The 25,833-nt window shown below is 56.5% G+C and overlaps 1 protein-coding gene across 3 annotated transcripts; it reads left to right on the top strand.

Moving 5' to 3' along the window:
- The first annotated feature begins 418 nt into the window (after nucleotides 1-418).
- LTBP4 (latent transforming growth factor beta binding protein 4) lies at nucleotides 419-25,558 on the top strand. Of its 3 annotated transcripts, XM_072608206.1 has the most exons (34): nucleotides 419-676; nucleotides 1,928-1,992; nucleotides 2,211-2,382; nucleotides 4,184-4,302; nucleotides 4,568-4,642; nucleotides 8,437-8,634; nucleotides 9,297-9,577; nucleotides 9,661-9,763; nucleotides 10,038-10,112; nucleotides 10,265-10,387; nucleotides 10,769-10,933; nucleotides 11,419-11,583; nucleotides 11,738-11,860; nucleotides 12,104-12,238; nucleotides 12,349-12,474; nucleotides 12,717-12,836; nucleotides 13,115-13,354; nucleotides 14,388-14,513; nucleotides 14,629-14,748; nucleotides 15,252-15,383; nucleotides 15,476-15,601; nucleotides 15,842-15,964; nucleotides 16,061-16,192; nucleotides 16,528-16,659; nucleotides 18,553-18,678; nucleotides 18,765-18,911; nucleotides 19,512-19,778; nucleotides 20,148-20,219; nucleotides 20,597-20,725; nucleotides 21,087-21,233; nucleotides 21,527-21,679; nucleotides 23,477-23,890; nucleotides 24,574-24,726; nucleotides 24,998-25,558. In XM_072608206.1, exons 1-34 carry the CDS (start codon nucleotides 516-518, stop codon nucleotides 25,150-25,152), a joined length of 5,100 nt encoding a protein of 1,699 aa, XP_072464307.1. In that variant the 5' UTR covers nucleotides 419-515; the 3' UTR covers nucleotides 25,153-25,558. The 3 variants fall into 3 exon arrangements, with proteins under 3 accessions (XP_072464307.1, XP_072464306.1, XP_072464305.1); XM_072608205.1 differs by lacking the exons at nucleotides 419-676; nucleotides 1,928-1,992; nucleotides 2,211-2,382; nucleotides 4,184-4,302; nucleotides 4,568-4,642 and adding an exon at nucleotides 5,696-6,149 and having other exon boundaries at nucleotides 24,577-24,726; XM_072608204.1 differs by lacking the exons at nucleotides 419-676; nucleotides 1,928-1,992; nucleotides 2,211-2,382; nucleotides 4,184-4,302; nucleotides 4,568-4,642 and adding an exon at nucleotides 5,696-6,149.
- Nucleotides 25,559-25,833: the final 275 nt, after the last annotated feature.

Below are 25,833 nucleotides of genomic sequence, written 5' to 3'. Positions count from 1 at the left end.
GCTAGCCTCTTCACTGCGCCTGGGGCCTGGGGCCTGAGGTTGGACCCTACTGCGGGATTTCCTAACCCCCTGCCTCCTTAGTCAGGCCTGCTGCACGAAGGGGTCAGAGCGGGACAGGGCTCATGAACCCCTGCCTCTAGGGGATCCATGCAAAATGTGCTTTGCCACTTACCCGCGGGCAGTCCAGGGCACCCCCCTCCTCGCTCCCCGAAGTCCTCAAGGGCACCTGTCTCAGACACCCCGCCCCAGTGACATCCTCATTGGCCCTTTCCGGGGTCCCCCAGCCGGCACTGTTCTCTTATTGGTCAAACCTGGGCTCCCCCGGCCGGCGCCGCACCCCCATTGGTCCAAAGTTGGAGCCCGGGCAGCGGGAGAAAGTTGGTCTGGTGGAGCTGGCGGGGAGGGGAGGGCGGGGTAAGAGGAGGGAGCCCAGGGCGCGGGAGACAGAGGGGCCAGAGCCAGGGACTGGACGGGATAGGGACAAGGGCAGGGACAGGGACACGGAGCAGGACAAGATGCTGCTTCCCAGCCCCTACTGCCGCCTCCGCCGCCGCCCCCTCCTCCTGCTCCTCCTCCTGCTGCTGCTGCTGATTCGCGAGCCGCGCCCAGGCCAGGCCGTCGGGGCTGCAGGGACACAGGGGAGTAGAGGCCGGGGCCGCCCAGGGGGCCAGGCCCGGTAAGTCCGCTCACTTCCCTGATTCGCTCCCTTTCCTCTCACTCTCAAACAGTACCCCCCCCCCCCCCCCCCCCCCGCCCAGGAGGGTCTCACATGGACTGAGGTGGGTGGGTGGATGCCAAGGGAGAGGGGAAGCTTATAATTCAGGCCCCGCCTCAGTGTCCCAGGTGGTACCATCACATATTCCCCCCCCCGCCCCAACCTGCAATTGGCGCCCCCAGAATTAGTAGAAAAGGAGGGAGAAAGGAAGGAGCTCGGGAGGAATGCAGACCCCTCCCCCGAGAGTGGACAGAGAACCGCCCCCCCCCCCCCATTCCCAGGCAGTGCCAGCCCGCCCCCTAAGCCTGCAGTCGGTTCCCGGCGTGGTCCCTGCAAAAGCAGGGAGGGAGGGACACAGAGACCCCAGTGTGCGCACATGGAACCCCCTGTACCCCTCAATCCAGGCGGCGGCAGCACCCGGCTGTGGTCCGTGCCCCCAGCCCCATTAGAAACGAGGCTAGGGAGAAAGGAGGAAAGATCCTCACCTGACTCCCTCTACCCCTGGTCCCGGACCGTTCGTCCGGGGTGGAAGGCCAGGCCCCATCCTCGGGTTTTAGGAAGAGAGAGAGCCGCGCCTGGTCGTTCCTCCTCCCCCCCCCCCGCCCCCCTGCCAGATCGGCCCCCTCTCTCCGCTACAAAGGGCCAGGGTTCCGACTCCCGCCTCTGCGAATCCGCTTAGTAACCCGAGCTCAGCGGAGCCGCGCCGCTCCGGGGGCGGGGCCGGGAAGGGGTTAACTGGCAGGCTCGGGGGGAGTGGGCTTCTCCTAGGCTTTTTTCTTCAACGCTCCTTCTCTATGCGGGCAGCCGCGGCCTGGGACTGGCGACCAAAAGTCCGGCCATACTGTGCCCCACATCATCTCACGTTTCTATCCCCTTCCCATCCTAGGGGCCTGAGCGCCCGTGGGTCTCGCAACCCCCTCCAGGGGAGAATGGAGCGGTCTTGGAGGGGTGCAGAGGAGGGGGTGCGCCTGCGCAGGGGCTGGAGGTGGAAGGGGAGGAGGGACGCAGGGGGTTTGGGGGCCCCAGGAGCCTAGCCCCAATTGCGGAGCCCGGGCCTCCGGGAGGGCGGCGCCACCTTGTGGAGGCAGGAGGGAGTGCGCTTGGGGGGGCCTCGGGGAGCTGGGGGAGTCTGGAGGCTAGCAGCTGAAGCCGCGGGTGGAGATGCCCAGCTGACCCCGGCTTCTCCTCCCTCTGGTGCCCTTCTGCTTCCAGCCCTGCAGCTGCCTGCCGCCGCTGCTGCGCTGGGCGCCCTCCACGCCCGGGCCCCTGTTCTAGAGGTGAGTGTCCACGCGGGGCGGAAGTTGGACGGGGAGGTCGGGGGTCGCGTGGGCCGAGGCAGAGCGCTAGGGACACCTATCTGAGCTTCTGCTGCCGTCTCCGGGGTGGCACTGGGCGCGGCGCGCGGGGGATGGAGGCTGAGTTGACGGCTCTCTGGTCCCACGGAGCCCGAGGGGAGGGAGGCCCTAGCTCACGTAGCCGTGGTCTCTCCCTGCAGCTCCCTGTTCGTCTCCGCAGTGCCCACCAGGGGGGCAGTGTGGAGCCCCGCAGCTGTGCCCCTGTCGGCCCGGCTGTCGGGCTGTTCGGGTTCCCCGGGCCACAGCGGCCCCCACCCCCAGCTCCGTGCCAGTCACGCGTAGAGAGGCCTCCCTCACTTGGCAGCCGCTGACGTGAGTGCGGGTTGGGGGCTCCCCTCCTAACCCCAGCGGATGCTCCCCCTGCCTCCGATTGTCCATCTGTTTCGCTTCTCATCCCTTGCTGGACTTGCTGTCCCACGGTGACTGTGTGGCACACCCCCTCCCCCCCTTTCCCCCAGTTCTCTCGCCTCTTGGGAATCGCTGTCTCTCTCTGAGTCCAGTCTGACTGGGTTCATCGAGAATAGCTCTCTCTGGGTCTCTATCTCCATCTCTGTCTTCTTCAAGAAGATGCAGGACTCGAAGGAGAGGACCTGAGGGCAAACGAGTCCCAACCCTTTTATTTTGGCAAGTACTTAACTTCCTGGGAACTCAGTTTCCTCATCTGTAAAATGAGGGAGTTAAACTAAATTACCTCTAAGGTCCTTTCCAAGTCATGCTTTAGAATGTTATTGTCTTGTGTCTCTGTCTGTGGAAGACCTGAAATCAGTACTCCCTCTCTTCATTTCCCCCAAGTGGTGAGGTCTGTCTTCTCACCAGGGCTCTCTCTCCACCTGCCTCTCTAATGGATATTCCTAAATCTGCTCTCCTTCATCTCTCTTCCCAGATCATCTTTGTTTCTAGCTGCTTCTCTCTCTCTCTCTCTCTCTCTCTCTCTCTCTCTCTCTCTCTCTCCTTCATTTTTCCATGTCTCTGACTCAGAATCTCCCTCTAAGGCTCCATGCCCCCCCTTCTCTCCCCCTCTTCCTTTCCTTCTCCCTCTCTCTCCCTCTCCCTCCTTCCTACCACATGTTGGTCTCTAGTGCCTTCTCTGTGGGTGGGCCCCTTTCTGGGAGTCTCATCTCTCTGTGGGTGTCTTTCTGTATCCACATGGTTCTGCCCGTGTATCCCTATCTCACTGAGTGTTTCTGGCTTATTCTCCTGTCTTTGCTCCCTGTCTAAGTCTCTTTCTTCTTACTCCCTTCTCACCTTTTCCAGGCTCTGTCTCTCTCCATGGTTCTATCTGCATGCCATCTGGTTCTCCTGTCTCTAAGTTGAATTCTCTGTCTCTTTCTGTCAGTCACAGTCTTAACTTTCTGGCCCTGTGCCTTTCATCTCTTCCTCAATCTCTTCCGTTCTCCAGGTTTTTCTTTCCCAAACTCTCCCCGTGTGACAGTTTCTCTCAGTTATCTCTTGCTTTCTCTGTCTCAGATGGAAGCCTCCAACTTCCATCCTCCAGTGGCCCTCTTGCCTCCCCTCTCCCCAAGTCTCTGCCTCACAGGCCTTGTCTTGTCTGAATGTGTCTGTCTGTAGTTCCCACTTTTAAGGTATTCACAAATCTCTGGCTCCCCCCCCCCCCCCCGTATGTCTTCCCCTTTTTCAGGGGAAGAAGCCGGACTGGGATGAGGACTCTGCGTTGGTCTTCCCAGTCATAGTATCCCGCATCAGCTCCCGAGTCTCCCCACCTCTTGGGGTCCGTGTCTGGATTTCTTTCCCCTGCACTGTCTCACTCACTGCCTTTCTCTGACTATATCATCCCCATGTCTCTATTTCCCGGAGGTCTCAGTTCTTTTTCCACGTCTCTACTGCCAGGGCTCCGTGCCATCTGCTTCACCACCGATCAATCGCCTCTCTCTCCGTGTCAGTAGGTCACTCTTTGCCTTTGTCTCTGTCTCAGGGCTCTCGGGGTGCCCTCACCCTTCGGGCGGTGCCAGCAGAGGGCGTCTGTCTTAACCTCAATGGGGAGGAGGGGGCAAAGCTCGTGGCGGGGAGGGGGCTCTTTCTTCATTTTGCCCCAGGAAGAGCCAGGGGGCGCCCTCCCAGGCCGGGGCTGACCACCTCCCTTTCCCCCCCGTAGACTGCAGGAGGCCCGGGCACTGCTGCAGCGCCGCCGACCCCGAGGGCCGGGATACAAAGGCCTTCTGCGGCTAAGCCGCCAGCTGGAGAGAGCGGCGGCTGCTCCTGCCCGGGCCCCGGGTAAGCGCTTCAGCCCCTCCTTTCTCCTCCCCCGGGGCCGATAAGGCCGTCTGGTTCCCACGCCCTTCATTGTCCAAGGGGAAACCCCAAGGGTCCGGGCGTGCTGGTGGCGCCGCTGCCCCAGGCCTGGGGTGCCCTCTTGCTGGGCTCAGGCAACTCTTTTCCCCAAGTCTCAGGGGACCCCAGGGTGGGGATGGGATGGGGAGAGGGGTCTAGGGTCCAGGCTCCTCACGCCTTCCTCTTAACTCTCTCTTCCCTCCCCCAGGGCGAGAGCTGAGGGACCCTGGCATCCAGCCCCTCTCCCAAAGTGGCTCCGTGACAGCGGGCGTGGGGGAGGGAGGTAAGGTGCGGGGGGAGGGAGATTGTCAGGGAAGATGTTGTCCAGAGCCGATGACCCACGGGGCGGCTGGCCCAGGGAGCGTACCCCACCCCCACGCATTTAACCCCTTCCTGGTCGCCAGTGGGGGGAACTAGGAGTCCGAGCCCCGCTCCAAGTCTCCAGGGAAAGGGCAGGCGGGAAAGGAAGAGGGGTCCCGAACGACCCCCGCTGGCTAGGGAGCGAGGGGCGTCTGGCGGAGCCCCCAGTCCAGACAACAAAAGGGATTGTGAAGCGGCGGCGCCGGTGGAAAGGTCTGGTCTGATGTTTCGGGACTGGGGGGAAGAGAAGAGGAAGTGGGGGTGTGTGTGAAGGAGAGACCTGGCGGCGCAGCCAGAAAATCTGGGAACCCTGTCTCCACCTCTAGGCTGCTCCACCTTTCGCCAATGCCCCTGCCTACAGCCCCCTGAAGCATCTGTAGCCCCACAATCTTCTCCAGCTGTGTCTCCCTGCTGCCACTTTCTTCCCTCAGCTCTTGGCCCCCGAATGTGCCCTCCTCAGAGCGCTGTCCCGCCCCCGACTTCTTAGTCCAGCAGTGCTCTGTCCCCTCGACCCCAAATGTACCCCTACTGCCTGCCCTCGCTGGGACTTTGTATTCTAACTGTACCTAGTCATCTTTCCAGCTGTGTGGGCCCGCTCTGAGCGGAAGGGGAGGGGGGGAGAAAGATTCCAGGTGTGCGCTCCTGGGTCAGCAATTCGGCTATACGTGAGCCCTAAGAAACGCCCGAGGGGTCCCTGGCGCCCCCACCTGTTCCGCACCCTCCCAACCACTTGCTGCAGCTGGGGCGGGCTGGGCTTGGCTTGGACTGGGTGTTGGGGGGGGGGGGGATGGAGGGAGGAAGGGGAGGGAATGGGTTGAGGAAAGCAGTGTGTGTGAGTGGGGAGGGGGGCGGTGATCAGGCCCGTGCTCTCCCCCGCGTCGCGCACAAACATTGGTGTTGGCACCGAGCCCGGCCCCACGCGCCCCCGCGTGGTTGCCAAAGAGCTAGGAGGGGGTTGGCCCGGCTGGGTTGGGCTGGGCCGGGCCGACCCGGGCCAGGCTGGGCCGGGTTGGGCGGGGGCGCGTGGGGCCGCCCCCTCCCCGGTCCATCCCCCTCCCCTCTGTTCCCCTCCCTTCCCCTCCCTTCCCCTCCTCTCCCCTCCCCTCCCCTCCCGCACTGCGCAGCGCTAGCTGCTGTCTGGGCTTGGGCCCCTCGGGCGCGCGGCAAGGCAGCTCAGTGCGTAGCTATGGCGGGCGCCGGGGAGCCCCGGCACCTCGTGCTGCTAGTGCTGTCGCTGCTGCCGCTGCTGCCCGGCCCGGCAGCCCGGCCCGGGCCCCGCGAGCGACTCCGAGTACTCTTCACCCCAGCTGTGTGCCGCCTGCGCTGCACTGGGAATCGCTGCGTGCCCCACTGCGTGCGCGCCAACACCACCAGCGTGGAGAGCGGCTCCCCTGGCGGGGCAGCGCCCGGGGGGCCAGGCTTCCGAGTCTGTGAGTGCCAGTCCAAGGACGGGGCCGGGAGTAGGAGACAGGGAAGGGAGCCGGGAGCCTCAAGGGGAGGGAGTAGGGTGCCCCTGGATGGGTCAGTGATATCCTGCACGAGAGTCGGTTTCCCTGCTCAGGGTCGGCCCTGAGCCTCCACAAAGGGAGGGGACCTTCTAGAGCTGAGTGGAGGGCAAAGGGTCCTTCCTAGATGAGAGTCTAGCATCCCCACTAGCATCCTCCCACACGGGGGAGAGAAGGTGTCCAGGGATTCCCTTCAAAGTGCAGACTATGGAACAGTGTGGGGAAATGGGGCTGCGCACCTTAGAGAGGGCCTTGAAGGAGGAGGACTAAGGTGCTCCTTCGAAGCCGCTCCTGGGGGGCCCGGGGGAGAGGCTGGCTGTCCCAGCTGGAAGTGAAATTAGATACTCCCTTCAGGTACCCTACACTTAGCTGCTGTACCGAGAAGGTCTTGGTGGTTGGGTGAGGTGGGGAGTGACGGTTGTACAGTTCCTGAGGGACCGCAGGGGTCCTTTAAACTAAAAGGAAATCCAATCATATAGTATCTCCCCACCCAACCTGTTCCTCTCAGTGGAGGGCAGGGGAGAGATGAGGCAGGATTGATCCAGGCTGGACACTGCCTGCCCTTGCTGGGCCACCCTTTCTCCCCCAGGCTTCAATTCTCTTCAGTGGGACCTCGCTCAGTCTAGCTGTGTCTTGGATTGCTGACTGAGAGGAGAGGGGAGCCTAGCTCCCCTATCCTGTGCCTCGACCTCTACCCCAACTTTGAGTCTCTCCCCATCTCCTCACTTGCCCCCGGGGGTGGCCCCCAGCCTCAGAGACTGCGGCAGCCGGCGAGGAGGGAGCTGGGGGCCCCCCGGGCGCCGGGAACAGGCCAGGCCTGGCCCTGCTCCAGACCCGGCCGGCGTGAGCTCATCTCCCGCTCGGCCCCCGCCCCTTTCCCCCGCCCCCGCCTCACAGACCCAGCCCGGGGGGCCCCGGGGGAGCCAGGCATTCAGGCCCACGATGCCAGCTCTCGTGCCAGGGGCTGAACCCTGAGATGGTGCCAGGATGCCTTGGCCTCTTGCCTAGGGAGGCAGGCGCAGTCGGGATGCTTGCAAGGCCAGGCCTGACCTTACCAAGACCCCGGCATCCTAGTCCCCCAGCCCGTCTTCTCCCCCTCCTCCCAAAGGGGCGGGAGGAATTGGCACTACCCCCAAGGAGCGCCCCGCCCATGGCGTGGGCCTGGCCCGTGGGAGCGGGGCTCTGCTGGCGCCAAGAACAACGGGAAAGAATTTCCACCGGACCCCTCCCGCCCCTGCGCCCGCCTCTCCCCCTTCCTTACTCCTGTGAGACCCCAGCATACAACACCAACACCAACTCTGATCTCCAAAACTGAAATCTCTGCCTGCAAGACTTTGGCTATAGTCCTGTCCCCCATCTTGCACAGAGAACCCCTGACTTCCCTTCCCCCTCTTCTCTGTGAGATTCCCGCCCTCCCCCCCCCCCCCCCCAGCAGCAAAGCTCCTAGTCCCAGCGCCTCCTCCACTCCCAGAGACCTAGGACCCCACAGTTCCGCCTCCACTCTGGGCTTGGCTGGCCCCCGCCCGGCCCCACCCCACAGCTGTCTCCAGCTGTTGCCGCTGGCGGCTTCGGGGGCTCCCGTGGGGGAAGAGGCCGGCGGGATAGAAAGGGGAGACAGGACTCAGAGAAGGACCCGCCCCTGGTCCCCTGGAGCGCCAAACAGCTGTCCACAGCTGGGCACAGCTGGGCATAGGGTTCCAAGAAGGCAGAGGCAGAAACGCCTATTTTTTGGGTGGGGGGATAGAGCTGCATCCCTCAAGGCCTCCATGCTGAGCCAGGGGAATGCGGAGCCGCCCTCCTTCCCCCCAACGCGTTTGTTTACCCGGCCTCACCACTGGCGGCACCAAGCCCAGATTGTCCCTGCGTGCGGGAGCTGAGCCCTATGTCCCATATGGGGACCACGCGCTCCCCCTCCCGGGGTGCAGCTGGAGGGGAGAGCTAAGCTGTAAAGTGGGGTGGGGGGAGGAGCAGCTGAGGGAAGAGGACATTTGGAGTGTGTAGAGGGGGGAACTGTTGAAACAGACGCTTCGAAAGGATGGAGAGCAGGCACTCTTCCCCAGGCAAGAGGGAAGCGCTGAGCGAAAGGAAAATGATGGGTTCTTGGACAAAATGAGGGGAGAAGTGAGAAGGAGACTTTTGGGTTCTGCTGGCAGAGGGAGACGGGGGAGGGGCGGATGCGTGACCCTCCCCTGCCCCTTCCATCTCTTCCTAGTCTTGTGTCCACTCTTGTGCCACAACGGGGGTGTGTGTGTGAAGAAAGACCGCTGCCTTTGCCCCCCGGACTTCGCGGGCAAGTTCTGTCAGCTGCCTGCCTCCCGTACACGCCACGAGGCCCCTCCACCTCCCCCACCTGGGGTCACCAAGTCGGTGTACACGCTACCCCTGGCCAACCACCGAGAGGAAGAGGACGGTGAGGGGAGGGGAGAAAGCACACGCCCCCAACTAGGCAGCTCTCCTAGGTCTGGGGAGTGGGGCGGGGAAGCATCACGGTTCTCTTGGGGGGTGCAGTGGAGGCAGGTCCAGGAAGTGAGTTCGGGGGCCTGGCTTCTATCCTGGGTCCCCTCCAGAGCAGGTGTGCACTGGGCCAAGGATCTATTCTTCTCTAGGACTGAATTGTGCTATGTGGAGGGCTAGATAAAAGACATCTGTGGTATGATGTAGTGGGACTTTTCCCTGCATTCGATTATGAGTGTTTTTCTGGGCCTCAGTTTCCTCATTTGTAATCTGAAGGACTTAGACTAAAGGATTTCCAAAGTCCCTTCCAGATCTAAATACTCTCTTCCCCCCTGTGTGATGTTAAGACCAGAGTGATGCTTTCATGTGGCCTCTTCCTCGCCCACTGGCCTCAGTTTTCCCACTTGTTAAATTTCTTAAAAGTCCTTCCTAGTTTTCCGTTCTTCTGCCTAGAATCTTTGTCCCTGCCATTCTCTTTCGTGGGTCCCCGCAGACCTACTCTTCTCGGTGAGACTTAGGCTTCCCCTCCTAGGTTGTCTCCCGTGGGACCCCACCCAAGGCTATGTTATCGAGTCCCAGGTCCGCACAAACGCTCACTCTACCACCTCCCACCCCTAGGCGTGGCGTCTCTGGTGAGCGTGCATGTGGAACACCCGCAGGAGGCTTCAGTCATCATCCACCAAGTGGAGCGCGTGAGTGGCCCGGGGCCCAGCTTGGGCCCCCAGGAATCGGAGGCTACGGGCCAGGGCCAGTCTCGGGCCTCGGGGGTGCCATCGGACCGCGCCGCCTTGTACACGGTGCTGGCCCAGAGCAGCCCCCGGGGTGAGGAGGAAGAGGGCGGCGGTTACACTGACGCCTCAGGCTTCGGCTACTGCTTCCGTCAGCTCCGGGAAGGCGAGGTGAGCCCTGGAACTGGGACCAGCGAAGGGTAGGTCGACGCTGGCGCCCAGACGAGCTGAGCCCCTCCCTTTGTTCTCTGCAGTGCGCGTCCCCTCTCCCAGGGCTGCGAACTCAGGAGGTTTGCTGTCGCGGGGCTGGATTGGCCTGGGGAGTTCACGACTGCCAGCCGTGCTCCGAACACCTCAGTAAGAAGGAATCTGGCCTGGATTAAGGAAAAGTCCCTCTATCCCCTTTACTCCCCTCCCTCCCCTCTCCCACTGCCCAAGAAGGCGCAAGCACCCCTAAGAGCGCCAGGTGCTAAGCCTCTCCTTCCTATCAGATCTTATTCCCTTCTAGTGGGCGTTATCTGTACCAAAGCCACCCCCCTCAGGGTTGGGGAGGTCTCTTCACACCACTACTCTAATAGCAGTTTCTTCGGCCAGGGGCGGGGCTAACCTACAACCTCTCCTGTTTCCCCAGGCAGTGTTGGCCGGGTGGGATCGTCAGACGCAGCTTGCCCCACAGGCTTTGAAAGAGTCAACGGTTCCTGCGCCGGTGAGGGGACACTCGAGCGAGGCGGGGCATGGAAAAAAGTGTCCGGGAATGGGGTTGGTCAGCGCCTAGAGAACGGGGACGGGCACAGGGGCACTGGACCCTACCCCCTCCACCAGGCCGGCCTGCCCCCATTTCCCTGTCCCCTTTCTTAGATGTGGATGAGTGCGCTGAGCCAGGGCGGTGCCAACACGGGGAGTGTGCGAACACTCGCGGCGGCTACACGTGTGTGTGCCCGGACGGCTACCTGCTAGATTCATCCCGGAGCAGCTGCATCTGTGAGAGATCCCACCTTGGCATCCTCTGCTCCTCCCTTCCGACCTTTGTACTTCAGAACCGCCTGCCCGTAACCAAACCCTCAACTCATAAGCTCCGCCCCACTCCTTTCCAAAGCCCTAGTCTGCCCCCTCTTAACCTTTCCCGGTTCAGATCCGAGCCCACCCCTCCGAATGCCACTGTGTGCTCAATACCAGGATTCTCCTCTGCTCGTCCAAAGCCTTGCCCCCTTTACCTCTGCTCCAAGCCCCGCCCCCATTCCCCAATCCTGCCTCCCCACTCACTCTAAGCCACTCCCGTCGACCCAGCCTCTCCCCACTCCGACTCCCTCTTCCCAAAATTGTCCCTCTGACCACAGCCTCTGGCCCCCGGCTCTTCTCTAGCCCAGCATGTGATCTCAGAGGCAAAGGGCCCCTGCTTTCGGGTACTCAGGGCTGGAGGCTGTTCGCTGCCCATCCTGCGCAATATCACCAAACAAATCTGCTGCTGTAGTCGGGTGGGCAAGGCCTGGGGCCATAGCTGCCAGCTGTGTCCACCTTTTGGCTCAGGTGGGCCCCAGGATTCCCCTGTATCCTGGTTCCTGTATCCTTCTTCTACATCCTTACCCCTCCCCCCAACTCTTACCTCAACCTCCAACATTTTCCAGATCCTCTACTGTCTTCTTCTGACTGCAAACACCCACACCCTGAGGGGGTGCCCTAACTCGTACAGTCACACATCTTACACTCAGTACTGGTCCCTTGGCCCTCAGATCACCCAAATTCCCATCCACATCCACAATTCCCTTCATATCTCACAAAGCTATCTGAGCCTCTTTATCCAGCAGAACCCCCTAGGATCTATACACCTTCCTATCCAGAGCCCCAGCAGTCCCCAAATCCTACACTCTGTCCTTATGCCCCCAGTTCAATACCTCTACAAGTCCTACTGTCTCTGCCTCCCTCTTTTACTGACTTTCATCTCTTTGTCTCTCGCAGTTTGTCTTTATAGCACTTCATTCCCTGACCTCCCCACTTTTCCATCTCTCCTACAGAGGGTTTCAGGGAGATATGCCCAGCTGGCCCTGGCTACCATTACTCAGCCTCTGACCTCAGATACAACACTCGCCCCTTGGGCCAGGAGCCACCCCGAGTACCCATCAGTCAGCCCCGGGTACCTCCACCTATCACCCCAGCACCCCCAGTCTGGGCCCCTACAGGTAAGCTCTGGGTCTCTGGGCTTCTCCATCTACCTTGGAGGTAGCAGTGGATATCACTGGGAAATGAGACAAAAGCATGAATGGCATGAAGTGTCACCCCTCCCCCGCCAATACCATAATCTTGACCTGACTCATCACTTATTTCCCTCTGCAGTTGTCTGGAGCCACCCACCCACCTCTCGCCCGGAGCCCAGACCCAGACCCTGGCCCCAGCCCCAACCTAGGCCTGAGGAACCCACCATCCCCATCCAGCCAATCCCCGAATTTCCTGAAAGAGGTAAGGAGCCTCAGATGATGGGGGATCTAGAATGGGAACTCTACATGGAGAAGGGATCAGAGGGGGAGATTTTGGGAGAGAGGGGGAGATCCTGGGGGCATGAGGAAGGTCTGAGGGGACAGGGGAGAGAGATGCCCATTCATTTGGGGAAGGAAACAGAAGGCATTGTACTTCAGAGGAGGTTGAAGGGGAGGCCAGACACCAGAGCTGGGGCAACATAGTGATCCTTGGATGGTCTACCAGGTCCAGTGGCAGGGGGAGTGTGTCAGCGGAACCCCCAGATCTGTGGCCCGGGGCGCTGTATCCCCCGCCAGGGTGGTTATACGTGTGTGTGTGACTCGGGCTTCTGGCTCAGCACCCATGGCACACACTGCATCGGTGAGACTGGGAACTGAAGGGGGAAGGATGGGGAACTTGGAGGAGGGAGGGTTCATCACCTCTGACCCCTTTGACTTTACTTCCCCTCCCTGTCCAATTCTCTGGGACAGATGTGGATGAGTGCCGCCAGGTACCCCGGCCCTGTGCCCATGGTCGCTGTGAGAATTCGGCAGGCAGCTACCACTGTGTCTGTGCTCCTGGTTTCCATGTTAGTCCACAGGGCACTGAATGTTTGGGTGAGTCTTTGTCCCTGTCTTTCTCCCAAATCTGACAGGATAAACACTTTGCCCTCCCCAACTGCTCTGACCAACTCTACCCATAGGCACAGATCTTTGGGATCTGCATATGGGGTTCAGGGAGGAGCAGGGAGATGTGGGAATGCCCACTGGGGCCAAGCCTAGAGCTGAGGTGAAAGTTAGAGTTGTTAGCCACTGCCCATTACTGATCCCTGGTTCTTCTCCAATCCTTATGCCTGCAGATGTGGATGAATGTGTCCAGCAGCCCTGCACCAATGGGCGTTGTGAGAACACTCCTGGCAGCTACCTGTGTGTTTGTCCGGCTGGCTACAAGGCTGCTCCCCATGGAGCTGGCTGCCAAGGCAAGGGGGTTGGGGGGAAGAATCAGCACACAGATCAACAAAGGGAACGGAGGAGGGAGGCTGAGGGCTAAGGGGATGTGGAGGGTGGGGGAATGGGCTTGAGGGGGAAAGTAGAGGATTGAGAGTGATCTTTGAGGCACTGGACCCCACATCCACTTGGATATGCTAAGAGTTGAATGTCATGGGTTGGCCAGAGGAATCCCAAAGGCTTCCTTAGGTGTCCATGTGGACTGGTGGTGAAATGGAACCCTAACATCCAGCTCTGTCTTCCTTCCCAGACATCAATGAATGTGCCCAGAGTCCAGGACCCTGTGGCTGGGGCCACTGTGAAAATCTGCCTGGTTCTTACCGTTGCTCCTGCCCACCTGGCTTCCAAGGCCCTGAGTGTGAAGACATAGATGAGTGTGCCCGAGACCCTCCTCCCTGTGGGCCTGGCCGATGTGACAACACAGCTGGGAGCTACCACTGTGCCTGCCCTGCTGGATACCGCTCCCATGGGCCTGGAGCACCATGTGTTGGTATGTCCCTTCTGCTCATCAGTACTATGCCCCACCCCTTTGTCTCCTTCTATTATGTGCAGGGGCTCATATTCAATTTACTCATTTGATGGATGAGGAAATTGAGTCTTATTGTGGACTTTTCTCAGAATCACACAGCTGGCATCAGAGGCAGGGCTTGAACCCAGGTCTTCCAGACTCCAAAGTCAGTGCTCTGTTCACTTCTCCACATTTTCTCATTTCTTCCCCATCCCATCTCCAGACATTCCAGTTCTCTGCCTCCTGATTTGTGCCAGCCCAGCAAGTCCTCTCACATTTCTCACGTTCCTCCATCTATAAAATAGGGACTTAATGCACTTGGAAACTTCAAGCGCCCTTCCAGTTCTGAACTCCTGCTGAAAAGACCACAGAAGAATCCCTGACACTTGCTCATTCAGATATCTGAGCCTCAGTTTCCCTTTATGTAAAACCTAGATAACAACCTAGTAGTTACAACCTACTAATAATGTAGTGAGGATAGAGCTTGGTAAAGTTTAAGAAACCTAAACTGTTTTTGTAAGGGATTCCCTTGGAAAATATGGGAGCCGAGATTCAAAACCACATTTCTTGGTTCCAAATCACACTGTCCCATTGGCCTCAATCTCTGTATGGTGGCAGGAGATGGAAAGGGGCAAGATGTAATAATAGTTGCGCCTTGAAGGAAGAAAAAGATTTGTCAATAGAGATGAGAATGGAATATGTTTCAAGAAAATTCTTGAAATTGGAGATTGGGAGATGGAATAACATCTTACTGGGAGTCGGGGATTTGGCTTCTAACTTCTTGCTCCGTCCCTGATCCTCGTGATTCTGGGAAAAACTCTTTGCCTAGCTGAGCCTCAGTTTCCCTATCTGTAAAATGAGAGGGATCCTCTGGATGGTCTAAGGGGTCATCTTTTTATGATGTAAGGAAGGGGGCGGTGGCCAACCTCAGGAATACCCTTCAGGGTGTACCTGCGGGTGCGGGTGGGGAGTCGCTAGGCCTCGTGCCCCATCTGTGCCGCCTCATCTCCCGCAGACGTGGATGAATGCCAGCGAAGCCCTCCGCCCTGCAGCTACGGACGCTGCGAGAACGTGGATGGCTCCTACCTGTGTACCTGTCCCACGGGCTTCCGGCTGAACGCCGCGGGCCAGGCTTGTGAGGGTGAGGGGGGGGGGCTTGGAAGGAGGGGCATGGCTTAGGCGCCGGGGACAGGGTTTAGGCGCCCCAAGGACTGGACTTAAAGGACCCTTCCCTTGCTCGGTTCTCTTTCCCCCAGATATAGATGAATGTGAAAACCACGTGGCCTGTCCAGGCCAGGAATGCGTCAACTCGCCAGGGTCCTTCCAGTGCCGGGCTTGTCCAGTCGGCCATCGATTGCTCCAGGGGCACTGCGCTGGTGAGACTAGTGTCCCACGACTTTTTTCACTCTTAGCCCATCCAGCCAACCCCTGACGCTTCTCCTGATTTAGGGCCCTGGAACACATTCTCCTTCCACTTCCCATCCCTCTGATAGGGAAGGCCTGAACAATCCCCCCACACCCTGTGACCTAGATCCCAGACCTCCAGCCTTCTGATCTAGGGACCCTATCACCCCATCCTCCCAGTCCCTCCGGCGGGCCCCCACCTTGATCTGGACCCTGCCCCTGACCTCTTTCAGATCCTCCGATGGGAGGTTCTGGAGCACCATCCCTCACCTGGACTCCAGACCTTCAACCCTCTGACCGTGATACAAGTCCGACATCCTTTTTCTCTCCCGACCTGGGAAGCCCAGGCCTTGAGATACGGTTGATGAAATCAAAGCCCCAGATTCCTTCACTCACCCCTTTTGTACTGTAGACTTTCTTCTTAACCCTCTCCCAAATTTTGAGCGCCTCACACCCAGGCTTTTCTCGTTTCCAGACGTGGACGAGTGCAGTTCAGGCGCTCCCTGCGGACCCCACGGCCACTGCACCAACACGGATGGGTCCTTCCGTTGCAGTTGCGAGCCTGGCTATCGGCTCCCACCTGGAGGGCGATCCGGTCCTTGTGCAGGTGGGCGAGGACAAGGGGAGTGTGTGGCTCACCCGCAAAGATCCCGACTTCTTCAGCTCTAACCTTCAGCCTCTACCCGCTGTTTTCCCTAGATGTGAACGAGTGCCTGGAGGGAGACTTCTGCTTTCCCCACGGGGAGTGTCTCAATACCGACGGCTCCTTCGCCTGCACATGTGCTCCGGGTTACCAGGCTGGGCCCCGCGGGTCTTCCTGCATCGGTACGCCTGGCCCTAGAACAGAAGTAGGCTTTGAAGGGACCCAGCCTGGAACGTAGCCGGGTGGTATTTAGAATGCGGGGCATCGCAAACGGGGATGGGGTCTGGCGTGGGGGTGGCACTGACAGAACAAGGGTCTGGGACTGGGACAGTAGATTGGTGGAGAAGACTGGGTGGGATTAGGGAGGAGGGCTGGGGTGAGCCATCCTTAAGCTTCCTTCCTTCTGTTGTGCTGTCCCCTAGATGTGGACGAATGCCAGGATGGAAGCTTGTGCCAGGGAGGGCTTTGCACCAATACCGACGGCTCCTTTGAATGCGCCTGTCCTCCGGGATACCGCGCCAATGCAGATCTGACCTCCTGCAGCGGTGAGAGCCCATGTTGCTCCCTTTTCTTTCAAGTCTTGGGCCTTGAGCATTCCCCCAGTGACTGACCCATTCCTGGATCTGTGCCGCATTTCTCAGATGTGGACGAATGCCGTGAAGGAGGGTCAGCCTTGTGTGGGACCCAGCGCTGTGAGAACTCCCCAGGCTCCTACCGCTGTGTTCGGGACTGTGACCCGGGTTACCACGCGGGTCCCGAAGGCAACTGTGATGGTGAGAGAACTCACGGAACTCTCACGGACCTTGTACGGAAAGGACACAGGATATCCAGTGTCCTCCTCCCCGCGCTCAGGGTTGCAAATGGGAGGTTGGGGGGTCTCCCCGCCCTGGCACTGATGTTCTGTCACAGAAGGTTCTGTCTCGGAGGGTTCCGGCAGCTTTGGGGTTTGGTCAGAATCCTCGTGGCAGGGGGATGAGGTGGAGTGAGCACGCTGTGTGGTGCACTTGTGCGCCCTCGGGCTCTCAGAGCTGCCAGCTGCCTGTCCCTCTGCTGGGCACGAGACGGTTCCTCAGCCTTCTCTTTTATATTCTTTTTCTTTTCCTCCCAGATGTAGACGAGTGCAGAGAATATGGACCCGCACTGTGTGGGGCCCAGCGTTGTGAGAACACCCCGGGCTCCTACCGCTGTGTCCCCTTCTGTGACCCGGGCTACCAACCCACTACCAGCGGAGGATGCCAGGGTAATGAGTGTTTGTGGCATGAATGGGTGAGATCCTTGGTGTGCACAGTACCTTGGGGGCGTTGGGCAACTTCTCGATCTCTGAGACTTTCCCCATCTGTAAAATGATGAAGGTGGACTAGGGGATTTCTAGGGCCGCTTCTGGTTTTAATTTTTGGGGCAGGGGAGGGGAAGAATGGTTAGGCAATCTTCCTTGTGAGGTAGGGAAGGAAATGAACAACTATGTAGTATCTACTGTATGACAGGCACTATTATTATCCTATCTTCCAGCTGAGTAAACTGAGGCAAAGGTTAAACCCAAGGTCTCATAGCTAGTAAGTATCTGAGATCTAATTTGAACAGAGGTCTCCCTGACTCTATCCATTGGGTTTGTAGTCAGGAGACCTGGGTTCAAGTTCCCATTCAACCTCTCGATCTCTCTGAACTTGGGCAGGTTACTTGGTCACTTGTGGCCTTAGTGTCCTCATTTGTAAAATGAGGCAGTTGTGTTAGATGGCAGAGGTTAGTTCAATTCATTAAGCATTTGTTTATCAATCACCTACTGTCTAGTCTGCTTGGGTGCAGAGGTAATAAAGACATAAATGAAATGTTCCATCGAGAGCTAATTCTGTGGGTCTAGGAATGCCGGATTCCCCTAGGCTAAGTTCTTCAGCGTCCCAGGTTAGCTCTGATCTCAGTCTTTCCTAAAGCCACCAGCCCTTACCTTGTTTCTCCATGGCTCCCCCGGAATAAGAAAACAAAATTACTGCTTTTTGCTGATGATCTGATGGTGTGCATAGAGAACCGGAGAGAGCAAATGAAAATAAATGGAAATAACTAAGAACTCTGGCAAAGTTACTGGATATAAGATAAATCCACATACATGATCAGCATTTCTATATAGCAGTCACCAACAAAACCCAGCAGGAAGAGCTGGAAAAAGAAATTCCACTTAAAATTACTAGAGAAGCTAAAAGATACTTGAGAGTGTATCCCCAGGTATATCCGGGACCTATATGAATCTAAGTATAAAACATTCTTTGCTGAAATAGATATACCTAAATAACTGGAGAAAGATTTATTGTTCAGAGGTAGGTCAGGACAATAGAATGAAAATGGCAGTGGGAAGGAAAGGGGTCTTTCCCTTACCAGTCTCAAACTATGCTACAAAGTTGTGATTATTAAAATCATTTGGTGTGGTTATTCAGTTGTGCTGGACTCTCCCTGAACCCATCTGGGATTTTCTTGGTAGAAATCCTGGAGCCATTTCCTTCTCCAGCTCATTTTACAGATGAGGAAACTGAGGCAAACAGGGTGCAGTAACTTGCCCAGTGTTACCCCGCTAGGAAGTATCAGGCTGGATTTGAACTCAGGAAGATCAGTGCCAAGCACTGTTATTCTAAATGATTTTGTACTGGTTTTTAAAAAAGGACAGAGGAGGTCTATGCCTCCTCTAGCCCTCTCCCTACTGTAGGGCCTGGATAGAGCTCCCAACCTCCAGTCTTCTAGACCCACTCTGGCTCAAGAGGTCCTTTCCTGGTAGGGTTTTCCAGTGTCCTTAGATGACTCCCACATTTTAGTCCTGGGTTTTCTCCTGTCCTAGAGAATTCCTTGAGGTTCAATGGATTTTGAGCCAGGAGGGAACTTAGAGACTGTTAAGGCCAATTCCCTCATTTCACAGATTAAGAAACCCAAACCAAAAGAAATTAAATGACACATGACCCAGGTGGAATCTGGACCTAGGTTTTCCTCTCCCCAAGGCCAGTGTTCCATCCGCTATAGCACATGGTGCCATGTGATGCTGGTGCCACATGATGTGGGTGTCACATGGGGTGAATCCTTTCCCTCCAGGTCCCAGGACCCCAGGAGTGGTGAATGGGTAGAAATCTGTGTAAAATTTCTGGTTTGATTGCAGATGTGGATGAATGTCGAAACCGAACCTTCTGTGGAGCTCACGCCATGTGTCAGAATTTGCCAGGCTCCTTCCAGTGTCTCTGTGACCAGGGCTATGAGGGAACCAGGGATGGGCGCCACTGTGTGGGTATGACGAGCCCTAGGGAAGACATGGTCACAGATGGGTATTAGGTGACTGGTCCCTTGACTCCTTCCTTTCCTACTCCCTGGCAGATGTGAATGAGTGTGAGACCCTCCAGGGCGTGTGTGGGGCTGCACTGTGTGAGAACGTAGAAGGCTCCTTCCTCTGCGTTTGCCCTACCAGCCCTGATGAATTCGACCCCATGACTGGACGCTGTGTTCCCCCAAGACCCCCTGCCAGTGAGTGTCCTTCTCTGTTTAACTGCTGGCTGCAGCAGACACCTGTGGGTCTTTGTGACCCCATTTGGGGTTTTCTTGGCAGAGATACTGGAGGGGTTTTCCATTTCCTTCTCCAGCTCATTTTACAGAGGAGGAAACTGAGGCAAATAGGGTGAAGTGACTGGTCCTGGGTCACCCAACTAGTAAGTGTCTGAGGCTAGATTTGAGCTCAGAAAGAGGAGTCTTCTGACTCCAGGCCCTGTCCTCTGTGCACTGTGACACCACCTAGGTGCCCCTTATGGCTCTTAGCAATTAAAATAAAGGAAAGCTATCATGTGTGGCTGTTCCCTCCCTGGACCCTTTCTGTCACTAAAATTTGGAGGCTGGCCCTGTCTACTCTAAAAGTTCACAATCTGGTTAGTTATCACAGCATCGACACCTGTCTTGCCCAGCTGCACAAACATCTTGATGGGCCCCTGAATATGGATAGTGGGTTAAATTAGAAAAGAAAAGTCAGACTGAGACACAGGCCTGACCTGCTGGTATTCCTTATGGTCAGCGGACATGGTATGTTTTTGTTCTGGGGCCTTGACAAGAACCTCCCATTTTCTCCATTCTCAGGGTCGAGTCCTCAGCTGCCCTCGAGCCCAGGGCTCCCTGCCCGACCACCACCTCCACCAGCTCCTCCTCGGCGACCCACTGCACCTAGGCCGGGCCCTGGTCCTGTGGCTAGCAGTGGACGAAGGGAATGTTATTATGACACTGGGGCCCCTGATGCCTGCGACAATATCCTGGCAAGGAATGTCACCTGGCGGGAATGCTGCTGTACCGTGGGCGAGGGCTGGGGTAGCGGCTGCCGCATCCAGCAGTGTCCAGGACCTGAGACAGGTCAGAGGATGAGAAGGCTGGCAGAAAATGGGGGCAGGGGGCCAGACCCAGTGGGAAGGTGGAAGGGGCGCACTGGGTGAGAGAGAAGGAGATACAGAAACAAATATACAGATAGAGAGGAACAGAAAGAGAGAGAGAGAGGGAGGGAGGGAGGGAGGGGGAGAGAGAGAGAGAGAGAGAGAGAGAGAGAGAGAGAGAGAGAGAGAGAGAGAGAGAGAGAGAGAGAGAGAGAGAGAGAGAGAGACACAGAGAGAGACAGAGAGGGGCTGGGATGCCTGAGTCCCCAGGGCTGGAGATGGAGTCAGAAGACCTAGGTTTGAGTCCTACCTCAACAAGTTTCTAACATAACATGCCCTTCTCTTTGCCCAGTGGAATACCAGTCTCTGTGCCCACATGGCCGGGGTTACCTGTCCCCCCCAGGAGATCCCAGTGTCCGAAGAGGTGAGTCTTTTGGCACAGTGGAAAAGGGTAGTGGATGATGAGTTAGTATCTCCCTTCTGCTTCTTACTCTTTGAATGATCTTGGGCAGGTTTCTTCTCTTTGGGGTTCAGTTTCCTCACCCCTAAAATGAAAAGGTTGGATGAGATAACCTCCAAGATCCCAGCTGACTCTGAGTCTGTCGATCCCACAAGCCTGATTTCTGACTTTCCCCACTTCTCCTGATGGCTCCTTGTATCCCAGCTTGTGGCTCCTGCCAAGGCTGTGTGTTAATAGTGTCTGCCCCATTTCTTTCTCAGTTTCCCTCTGAATTTGGGTGAGATGAGGTTAACAGTGGGTGGCCCTGATCACCGTTGAGCCTTTGGACCTCTCTTCCACAGATGTGGACGAATGCCTGTTGTTTGGGGACCAGGTGTGCAAGAGTGGGGTGTGTGTGAACACAGCCCCTGGCTACTCCTGTTACTGCAGTAATGGCTACTACTACCACACCCAGAGACTGGAGTGTATAGGTAAGACCCCCTCCCAATGCTGGGGAGCCTTCTAGGAGTCTGACCTCCATGCTGCCTTCAGTAGAAGATATTCAGTGTGCCTTCAGAAGGGAAGATTGGGCAGGAAAGGGCTTTGGAAGAGGCTGGGGCCAACATGAAAATGTTGGGCATGAAATGGGGCATGAAATCTGCCCAGAAGTCTTACTTCCATTCCTTCTGATGTAGCCAGGAAGGTGATGAAATGGGGGATCAAGGGGTAAAGCTGAGGCGAGTGCCACCACCCATCCTCCTTGGGATGCTTGACCTCTATCCTGAGCAAGCAATGAGCTGGAGGGTGGAGGGGGCATCTCTGGGCTTCCCTCCTCAACCTGTCTCTCCCCAGACAATGATGAATGTGCTGATGAAGAGGAGGCGTGTGAGGGTGGCCAGTGTGTCAACACCGTGGGCTCCTACCATTGCACCTGTGTTCCTCCATTGGTGCTGGATGGCTCCCGAAGACGCTGTGTGACCAATGACAGTCAGAGTCTGGGTAACCCACGGCCCTCATTTCACCCCTCCCCTGGAGTTTCCCATGTGGAGAGTGGAGACTGTCCCAATAGAGTCTTCTATTCACCCTAGACCTCCAGGGCTGGAAAGGAGCCCAGGCCTTGGGTGCGGGGCTCATTCTTGGAGAATCACAGCGCCAGGGTTCATGGAGACCAGACTGGAGAAAAGAGGAGACAGAATTGGCAGTGGGTAGGAGGGTACCTATGGCGCATCAGGTGGGAGACAGAGTGCTGGGCAAATACCTTCCTTCCTTCCTTCCCTCTGCACCCTATTCAGATGACAACCTGGCTGTGTGCTGGCAAGAGGTGGGACCAGACCTGGTGTGTAGCCGCCCTCGACTAGACCGGCAGGCCACATACACTGAGTGCTGCTGTCTGTATGGGGAGGCTTGGAGCATGGACTGTGCTCTGTGCCCAGCCCGAGACTCAGGTACTGCTCCTTCCCCCTAAGCCCTGGGGTCTGTCCATGCCCTTGACAGGGTGACAAAAAACAGAATTCATTTCTAGATCACAAAAAGTCAGCCAGGCTTGGGCAGGGAGAAGCCTGGTTGGTTGATCTATGGCCTTGGGTACTACCTGCCACCTGGTGGCCATTGCTGAAATTACAGGCATGGCTCCTAAGAGAAAATCCCATTATTTCAGAGCAAGAAGGCCAATATTTAAACCATAGATTTAGAGCTGGAAACTTAGAGACTCCCTCAATATACAAATGAGGAAACTGAAGAAAAGACAGGTAAATATGCTCAGTTGTCATGTGGGTTTTAAGTGGAAGAGCCCAGTTTTGAATGCAGGTCATTATAAAATTAATAACAATAATTTAATCATTAGTAATGTTGATTATTAATATATTGTTATAGCATGACATATTACTATAATAATGCTGTTGATATTTAACTTTAATATTTTAAATGATCATCCATTGCATTTAGTGTTTATTATAATTTATTATAATACATTCGTAAATCTATTAATTATTAATAATTACTTGTCCAGTCATTTGCAGCTGCGTCTGACTCTTCATGACTCCATTTGGAATCTTCTTGGTAGAGATGCTGGAGTGGTTGGCCATTCCCTTCTCCAGCTTGTTTGACAGATCAGGAAACTTAGGCAAACAGGGTGAAGTGACTTGCCCAGGGTCACACAGCTAGTAAATGTCAAGAGTCAAGATTTGAACTCAGGAAGATAAGTCTCCCTAATTCCAGCCCTCACACTCTAGCCACTGCACCACTAGCTACCCATTGATAATTTAGTAATGATCATCAATAATATTATTAACATGCTACTATATCACAATAGTACAATGTATTACTATAATTAATAGTGTTAATCATTAACATATTCTTGATTATATTATTATTAATCATATTGACCTGAGTTCCAAACTGAGACTCTCATACTGTTCATCACACTAAAGTTCTTATTTCACCAGCATCAATATATTTCCCTCACAATAACCCAGTATTTCCCCCATTTTCATGGATGAGTAAACTGAGGAGCAGAAAGCTGACGTGATTTTCCCAAGGTCCTACAGAGAGAAAACACATGATATTGTCACGAGAGCCAGCCTCCGAGGCAGGAAGGACTGAAGGCTCATGTTCTGTTTCTGATACCTCCAAGCTAAGTGACCCTGGGCCAATCACTTCATTGCTCAGTCTCTAAGATTCGGTTCTTTATGGGTATGTGACTAAAAATCTCATGGGTCTGCACTGGCTGAGAATTAGGGACCTGGGAGTTAGACACCTAGACCAGTGCAGTCACAGGTTGGCACTCAAAGAAGGACCACTTGGCTAATTACGTATTGGAGGTGAGATTTGAACTCAGGTCTTCTGTCTCCAGAATCTGTGTGACTACTGTCATCCCTAATTCATAAGATCAGAGGATTTTGAGTGAGAAGGGGTCTTAGAGATCTAATCTGATGCTTCCATTTTATAGACGTGAACACTGATGCCTTTGGAAGGGATGCCTAAGTTTATACCTGTCAGTGACAGAATTATTCATATTATGAAATGACTTTTGGAGAGGGGAGGGGAATGGATGCTGGGGAAGATGATGGCAATATAAAAAACCAAAAGATATTGATAAAAACATTTTTTAAAAGGGCAGTGGAAGCATTAGGCCTCAGTCTAGTGTTCAGGCTCCTGGATTCCCAGCTCAGGTCCCAGGCAGACAGAAGGAGTCAAGGACTTGAAGGCTGATCTAGATCTTTGACCTCCTTTTACCCTTCCAGATGACTTTGAGGCGCTCTGCAACGTCCTACGCCCACCAGCCTATGGCCCAGCCCGCCCCGGAGGCTTTGGGATCCCCTACGAATATGGACCAGACTTTGGACCGGGCTATGGAGGTCTCCCCTATGGACCAGAATTGTACCCACCCCCGCCCCCACCAGTCCCTGGGCTGGGCTACGACCCTTACCCACCTCCTCCAGGGTCCTTACCTTTTCCTGGCCCAGGTAGCCCCTATGGCCCACCACCCTTTGAGGTACCTGACTTTGATTCTGTTGCTGCCGGGGCCTACGGGGAGCCTGGGGGCCGCCCACCTCTGGACTCTACTGCCCGATGGCGTTATCGGCCCCGGGACACAGGCGGCTCCTTCCCAGAGCCTGAGGAGGAAGAGGAAGAGGAAGCAGGAGCCCCCTATGCTGGTGAGTACTTCCTGGGTACAGACACCAGCATGCTCACAGCTCTTTCAGGCTGCTGGACAGCACTTCACTGGACTTCCCTCTGGGGTTCTAGGCTCCATGCAAGAGAGGGGCCGGTCCAGAAGTGTCTCCTTCCACTCCTGCCCTTTAGGGCAGACTGATCATTCCCTGCCACCCCTCAACTCCTCTCCACCTTAGACCAGAGTCCTCCAGTCTCTGGTCTCTATTGGCTTTTCTGCTATTGTGGCTCTTTTATTAGCTCGGTCCAAGGGGGCAGCCATGACACAAATACCACCTTGCCTTGCCCATTGGCCTCCCCCTGAGACCTCTGTGAAGGGTGAGTGGGTCACAGGATTCCTCAGTGGAAGCAAAGTCTGCCCCCAGCTAGCTGGGCCTGCTCTTTGCTATTCCACATCATCAAAAATGAGTCTTGGAGCAGGGAAGGAAGGTGTCCCAGGTCACAGCAGTGTGACCTCCCCATTTTTCCAAAAGCACTGAAAGGGATAGTCAGTCAATGGTTAAACATTGGTCAGGTGGCACATCTGTGTAATGCCCCAGGCAGGGCTTCGGTCCTACACACACACGCACACACACACACACACACACACACACACACACACACATCCTGGATGGGCACTCAGTCATGGGGTGGCCCCATGACATTTCCCACCCCTGCCACCCTCCAGCAGGCCGCTATGAGCCCTTCGAGGGTCTGCAGGCTGAAGAGTGTGGCATCCTGGACGGCTGCAACAACGGGCGCTGCATTCGAGTCCCTGAGGGTTACACTTGTGACTGCTTTGATGGTTATCGACTGGATATGACCCGCATGGCCTGCGTGGGTGAGCTTGGGAGGGGTGGGCAGGACAAAGGAGGGTAGGGAAAGGGAGCCGCTCGGGGCAGAATCACTATTCCTTCCAGCCCCACCCCACACATCCTGAAGGAGACAGAGTGTGGAGACCCGACTCCTTCCCTTGGTACCCAGGAGGTCTGGCTCCCTTAGGGAGATGGTGGTACCAGACTCCTGGAGCCTACAGGCAGCTAAGCCAGGTTTTTTGGGCAAGGAACCCTGAATGTCTCAGTACTAAATCCAGCCCGGCCCTCCTCCTTCAGACATCAACGAGTGTGAGGAGGCTGCAGACCGGACCTCGCTGTGCGTTAATGGGCGATGCCTCAACTCTGACGGCTCATTCCGATGTGTTTGCCGCCCTGGCTACATGCAGTCGCACCAGCCTCACCGATGTGTCCCTGCTCGCCCCCAGGCCTGAGCTGGGTCATCCCACCCGCCGTGGCCCTGGCAGAGCCAGAGAAGGACCTGAGCCCAAGCCCCAGAGAGCCTGCTTCCGTCAGGGACTGGGCCCATTTAGCATGGCCCCAAGGCCGCCCCATCTACTGTACACCCCTCCCCCGCCACACTGTGTACACGCATGTCCCATCCCGCACACAAGCTTTGCCTCACTCATCTGCTCAGATGCACGGGACTCATGACTGGATGGAGAGATGGGCAGAGGGAAAGATTGATACCACTACAGGCACATGCCCTCCAGCTCAGCTCAGGGTCCACAGTATCCTTTCCTTCTTCCCCCAAAGGAACTGTGAGGCCCAGAGGCAAGAGTACCTGGGTCCTGGCTTACACCCATCCCTCCCTTTTTTTCAATAAATTTCTTTTTTCTACCTGTTGTCTCATCGATGTTGCCCAGTCCAGTTCGGAGAGACAGATGGGACCTTGGGCTTGGAAACCCTGTGGCCCTTTTAGCCTGGAGAGTCACTCGAGGCTGCTGCCCGATTCTCCTTGGAGCACATCTGCAGCACCTTCTCTGGATGGTTTTGGGTGACCCTTGGAAGCCAGCTCCCTACAATGGGATGTGTCTTCACTCAACTCATTCTTAGTAAATGCCTATTGGGAGTGATTATCGTCATCATCATCATCACCATAGCTAACTATATAG

The sequence above is a fragment of the Notamacropus eugenii genome, chromosome 5 (genome assembly GCF_028372415.1).
Source record: "Notamacropus eugenii isolate mMacEug1 chromosome 5, mMacEug1.pri_v2, whole genome shotgun sequence".
Taxonomy (NCBI): domain Eukaryota; kingdom Metazoa; phylum Chordata; class Mammalia; order Diprotodontia; family Macropodidae; genus Notamacropus; species Notamacropus eugenii.
Note: the sequence above shows the minus strand (reverse complement) of the source record. Positions and strands in the feature narration are given on the sequence as shown.